This window comes from Strix uralensis, chromosome 12 (assembly GCF_047716275.1).
Source record: "Strix uralensis isolate ZFMK-TIS-50842 chromosome 12, bStrUra1, whole genome shotgun sequence".
Classification (NCBI taxonomy): domain Eukaryota; kingdom Metazoa; phylum Chordata; class Aves; order Strigiformes; family Strigidae; genus Strix; species Strix uralensis.
In genome coordinates, this window is record NC_133983.1 from 1,076,409 (window position 1) to 1,082,473 (window position 6,065).

The window sequence follows — 6,065 nt, forward strand, 5'->3', positions numbered from 1 at the left end:
GCTCCTCTGCACATCCCGGGCCCCTGCGCCGCGGTGATGGCGTGTGCTGGGAGCGGGGCCGCTGGCCTCAGGCCTTCCCCTTGTTGTTGTCTGGCTTCAGAGCTGCAGGTTGTGAGTTTCAGAGCAGCCAAACAGTGAGGGTAGACAAAGGTTCAACAGTCAGGTGAGACAAAGAGTAAAGGAAGTAGTGTGAAGCTTTTGAAACAAAACCCAGGTGAATGTGAGCGGTGTCTCCGTGGGGCAAGGTGAGCGGTGGTCTCACTGAGGTCAGATGGCCAGGGCTGAAGGGGTCCTGCAGATTTTTCAGCAAAGATACGAGGTGATTTGGAGAGACTGTGGCCTCTCCCTCCCGTGGTTATCACCTGAGTAAAACGGTACGTGTGCTTAAGGGTTTGGTGGGCTTGGAAGAGACCAATTAATTATTGTTGGGCTCCAAAGCCCCATCCAAATGTCGCCTGCTGACTTGGGTCAGTTTTGTTCAGTAGTTGTGTCCCGGCATGGCTTCTGACAAGCACGGCAGTAGTAGCTGAGGTTAATAACTGTGGAAGCCAGAGCAGTTCCTCGAGGTGAAGTCCCTGAGGCGCAGCGCGGGGCAGCGGGTGGCCCAGCCGTGGGCAGCGGCTCCCCCTCGGAGCAGGAGGGTCAATGTACACGTGTCAGAGCCCTGGCTCCTCACACAGCACCAGCCTCCTTTTGCGGAGACGGGGGATTGTTTTCCTGGCTTTTCATCTTCTGAATAGATGGCCCTCAGAGAGAGAGGAACCCCCTGGCCGTATTCGCTTGGCGTAAGCTTGGAAGCACCAAACAAAATAAACATTTTTGCTGAATAGTGTCATAAAGGCAGCAGTTACCTTCTGGATGCCTGTACTGGCACGTAGATGGCAAAATCCCATTCTCTGTGATGGACTTGCACCATCTTTTGAGTCCTAGGCCCACATGGGCCTGTTAGGCCATTCCCAGCTGGGACTCACAAAGTCCTTACCAGCAGAACATAATGAACATATCAGAACATAATGTTTTGATGTTTAGGTTTTATAATCTGTTTTCACTGCTTTTGGTTGGGTACAAGTGCTTTGTTCTAAGTTCTCCTCACCTTTATTTCTTCTTCTAGAACTCGAACCGAGCCAGCGAGTGGAACATCAGCCATGCCGTGCGTGCATTACAAGTTCTTCTCCCTGCTGCAGTACGACACAGTCACCTTCAGCGGCCTCAACATCTCCCTGGGCCACCTGAAGCGCCAGATCATGGGCCGCTACAAGCTGAAGGTGACCAACTGCGAGCTGCAGATATCCAACGCCCAGACCGGAGAAGGTGCGTGGGGGCGGCGGGCACGGGGCCTCGGGCACTGCCCAGCTGGCGGCGGCCACGGCCTGCGGGAGCCACACTCTGCTCTCTGTGGCTTGTCCCCACGTGGCGTGAGTCAGCCTGGGGCCCGTCCCGCCGGCGTGCGGGGAACCGGGAGGGCAAGTGGCGCCAGCGATTCAGTGAGGTGGGAAGGGACAGTGCGATTCGGCCACCGTCGGTAGCTGTGGCTTGTGCGGGGACCTCACAGAGCCGTTCCGATCTGTTGTTAGACACGGAGCTGGGCGTAGGAGACTACGTGGTCGATGTGCAACGTCTAGTGCTTGCAAAAGCCCAGTAGCCACTTACCGGCCATCACTGGCAGTAAAACAAGTTTTGTGCTAGAAGGGAGTGGGAATCAACAATGGTGTTGGCTCCAGCTTTGTTGAACATTTCTGTTGGAGCTCTGCTTGGACAAGTGTGAAAAGTAGCCCTGTTGAGCGTGATGTCGCTGCTCAATCTGCAGATGTGGAGTCGTGGCGAGGCAGAGTGACACTGGTAGTTGCCAAGGCCCCGCAGCTACACGGGATGTTGCTGCCTGCGGGGAACAGGCTCCTGCTGGCAGATGCCAGTTTTGTCTGAGAGCTGTTAGACTAAGCTGGCAGCTGTTAAATTCAAAGGGAGCAAACAGAAATTTCCAGGGACTTCAGGACTAATGCTCCAGCTTTAGTCCTTTCCTATTTAAAACCAAAAAAGTTAACTTTTAAGTCTACATTGTTTGACTTCACCAGATTTCATCATTGACACAGATTTCATCACCAAAATGAACTCAATTAATTGACGTGAAGGAAAAATAAATGTATGAAAGCCAACAGGTGTCAGGTCCCTTCACAGAACTACCTCGGCAGCGCACTCCGCTGTTTGTAAACCCTCTTCCACAAATCCTCTGCCTCAGTGACCCAGCTGGTGGGATGCTTCAAGTCCCACATACAAATATGTGCCGTGATAAGTGTCCTGCGCAAATAAAGCCTTTACTTCACCAGGTTATTGTCACTCTTCAGTTTTCAGTTGATCCATTTCAATGTGTACTGATTGACTTTTAAGGGGAATTCATTTTTCTATCAGTCTGGTATTAGATGGCTGGAGGTCTCCTCCCTGTGCACTTCACAAGTGGATTGAAAACAAGCATCCCTCCCTCTGTCTATATATATCTCATGCAAGGACAGTCTATTCAGAAGGCAGATGTCAATGCTTCTAATGGTCAGTGAATTGTCATAAAATACAAAAAGAGGACCCATTCCTCTCTTTGCATCATACACCTGTTGTGCATGTTCCAGCTGACCTCTGCACGCTTGCAGAATTGGCGAATAAGTGCACTGGCTGCTGTCCTCATATACACAGCCTCCCTCGAGGAGAGGTGCTGCCACCTGCAATCCTCTGCAGACCTACCAGAACCCTCAGCTGGGCACAGGCGTAGCAAACTCCTGCCTTTTTGTGGAGCCACTGTTACTTATCCTGTGCCTCTGAAATCTCAGTCCAGTGGTTTGTGATCTGGACCAGAAAGAACACTCTGTATGACTCCGTTCAGCAGGTGGAAACAGCTGCTTTGGGCTTCCAGAGCTGCAGCTGGCATCATCTCCCCGTTGCTTGTCAGCCTCAGTGCTCTTTGAGCTCCTCCGACATCAAAAAGTCCCATCTCAGGCCTTTCCTGACAGGTGGCTGTGTAATGGTGAGATTCCCCATTTGAGCAGAGCTCTAGGCGTTGGTTTCAGGGTATGACTTCTGTAAAAGCTTTGGGTTTTGTCATTAGTAGTACTTTCACAGCAACTTTGGCTTTCGGGCCATTGTTCTGATTCGGCCTCCATAGGTAACGGCTTTTAATAGTTAAAACTGTAGGCAGATCACAGGGCATGGCTGCTGATGGTGCTTTAAAACATTTAGTCATATCCAGCTTGTGCAAGTACAATATATAAACCATTCTCATGGAGACGTCTTTACATGTGAGACTCACTCATGGGAGATCTTCACATTTGAGGCTCACTCAGTCAAAGCGTCTCAGGTAGCTCCTCCTCTTCAGAAGACGAACACGGTGTAAGCCAAGGCAAAGCATGGAGACCTTCAGGCACGCTCTGGTTTCAAAAGGCTTTTCAGAAGACTTGTCTTCGTAATTAATTTCGTTTGAGTCTCTCTGCTCTGCAAAAAGTGAATTGAAAGAATTCACGTCCCTTTGGCTTATTCAAGCTAGATGATTAGCTTAAGAGAGGAGACACCACTTTAGTTGGAGCCAGTTCTGCCCTACGTGTGAAAGCAAGCTCAAAAAACCCCTCAGGTTCCTGTGATCCAAACTCCAGCACTGCCAGTTCCGTTTGCATTCGCATGTACAGCCCTGAGCAGCTGACAGTGTGGCTGTCGATGGACGAAGCCCCGAGAAGCAGAGAGCTGGCGGCTCTCTTCTGTGTTCTGTCAGTCCCCAGCACTCGCAGCCCAGGGGAATCGTTTTTAGGGAACAGCTCGGAAAGCAGCGGCGCAGAGTTTTCATGCTTTAGCCGAGCGCCTGCTTTGTTGCAGGGTAAGCTGGTCAGACTTTAGAATCTGGTTTACGCAGGTGAGACTTTGCTGTGGTTTGTTCCTCTCCAAAGATCTCTCGGGTTTGTAGCCTAACAGAAGCAAAAGCAACTTGAGCTAGGTCAGGAAAGAACCTCAGGCATGAGCAGACTCTCCTTTAGTGACCTCTGAGACCATTTTGCTGCTGGCATCCAAAGTGTTTGAAAAGAATGGAAAAGGTTTTGCTGCTGGTGTTTGATTCTCAAACCTGAAGACTTCTTGAAAGGTTCTGTTAGTGTGTTGAGACGACGGGAGTGCCATGTCACATACAAAATTTTGCTTTTCTGTCTGTGAAGGGGTTCTCTCAAGTGCTATGTAATTACACATTAATATACATTCTTACGAACTGACTAATGTTTTCTTCTGTATTGGTGTTGTTTTCAGAATACACCGATGATAACAGCCTGATTCCTAAGAACTCCTCGGTGATTGTTAGAAGAGTCCCTGTTAGAGGAGTCAAAACTACCAGCAAAACACGATTTATGTAAGTACCCATAAAGCACTGTAGTCTGTGAGGGGTTGCAGTGTGTTAACTTTTTGTATGGAGATTAGTTTACAGAGGCATTCGGAGTGTATCTTTCTTCTTTTTACTGCTTTTACAGTAAAGAGAGATACGCATGTTCCCCTCTCAGAAGAGTCTGTCAGTGTTTGACTGTGTCTTGCATGTGGGGGAGGCGGGGTGGGATATGGCAGGTATTCTTATGCCTCAGATCTGGCTTTCTGGCATACTGGCTACAGAGGAAAGACCAAGGGTCGCTGTTTGGATGGTTGATTATTTAAGAGCACAAAGCTGTAGCACAGACTTCATCGTTTTGATACTTACACAGCAGAGACAAAATATCTGAGGACTTCCTCTGGCACTGTTGTGTTCTAGAGCTGTAAGTCGGACAGTAATTGCTGACAAACTAGAAATGGGATTTTTTTTTTTTTAGTTGCACTGAATGTGCCAAGAGAGAACAGTTTATGTATACAAATACATTTCCACGTTCACTAGACTATCAGAACATAATGCCTTGATGTTCAGGTTTTATAATCTGTTTTCACTGCTTTTGGTTGGGTACAAGTGCTTTGTTCTAAGCTCTCATCACCTTTATTTCTTCCTCTAGAACTCGAACCGAGCCAGTGAGTGGAACACCAAAAGCGGTATGTAAAAACACAACCTCACACTTTTTTTCTACACATTGCACTTAATTCTAAACAACGTAGCCTCGTATTAATCTCCCAAACATTAACTTAATCTGTTCTGCAGCAAGACATAGTATATGTTGTAGAGACCATGTATTTGATTCACAGCACAGTGAAAACTGAGTAATGCCACCATTTGCACAGTTCTAATGTGAATATTGGTATTTGTGCCTAGTGATGCATTGTGTTTCATATTGAATATGCTGGAATATTTCCTGAATGACTTTGTGTTGTACAGATAATGTAGGATTGGTTTTAGATCAGGTAGGTTCAAGGTTTGCACAATTCAATGGTGCTGTGTTCTACATCTGTCTGTCTAGAGCTAGTATGTTTGTATAGGCTGTCGTGTGCTCTTTGTTTCTTGCAATTAAAATTGTTTGGAGTGTATTTTTTCCATTTTCACATTGTATCACTTAGCTTTTGTTTTTAAATACTTTCTTTGCCTAACAGTTTGGGAAGATGTTATCAAAACCCACTGAGAAACCATTGTTGTTCCACTTGGTACTGTTTCTTACTTTTGACTTGGCAGTTCAAACAAATCCCAAAATCAACATAGCCCATACATTTTGAGGACAGTTCTGTGCAGCTAAGATTCCTTTTCGTGTCCTGAAATACTTGGGTATTTGTTCCTAAAGCTGTATAACTGAAGTGCTATTGTTTGGCCTCCTCTGAGTACTTAAAGGTCTCTAACGGATTGCTGTGAGTTTAAATGTTGTTGCTACCTGAAGTGGCATTCCTAAGTTCTGCATTTGATCTTTCCGTTTTATCCGATGAAACGGTTTAGTTTCACAGTTTGTCTGCAAATGCAAATACCTAAAACCCAGCGCACCGAGTTCAGCTGCTTCTCATGAACCACGTTGGCCCTCTGAAGCTGTCATAGGTTTGGACTTTGTTTTGAACCAATACAATTACATTAGGTTGGACATGTCTCTTTCCGTGACACTCGGAGGATAGAGTGCAGACTTTCAGACTACAGTAGAGGTTAACTTTTGCTA

The 6,065-nt window shown here is 47.0% G+C and overlaps 1 protein-coding gene across 1 annotated transcript; it reads left to right on the plus strand.

Annotated features, from left to right (window-relative positions):
* Nucleotides 1-1,145: 1,145 nt before the first annotated feature.
* Nucleotides 1,146-5,256, plus strand: LOC141948872 (E3 ubiquitin-protein ligase RBBP6-like). Its single transcript, XM_074881818.1, has 3 exons — nt 1,146-1,311; nt 4,270-4,369; nt 4,992-5,256. Exons 1-3 carry the CDS (start codon nt 1,146-1,148, stop codon nt 5,074-5,076), a joined length of 351 nt encoding a protein of 116 aa, XP_074737919.1. The 3' UTR covers nt 5,077-5,256.
* The last annotated feature ends 809 nt before the right edge of the window (nt 5,257-6,065 follow it).

Bases quoted from the DNA above. Each gene is read 5' to 3' on its own strand.
- LOC141948872 (XM_074881818.1), top strand. From the start codon at position 1,146: ATGCCGTGCGTGCATTACAAGTTCTTCTCCCTGCTGCAGTACGACACA. The intron at 1,312-4,269 runs GTGCGTGGGGGC...TGTTGTTTTCAG, and splicing joins CAACGCCCAGACCGGAGAAG to AATACACCGATGATAACAGC. The intron at 4,370-4,991 runs GTAAGTACCCAT...TTCTTCCTCTAG, and splicing joins ACCAGCAAAACACGATTTAT to AACTCGAACCGAGCCAGTGA.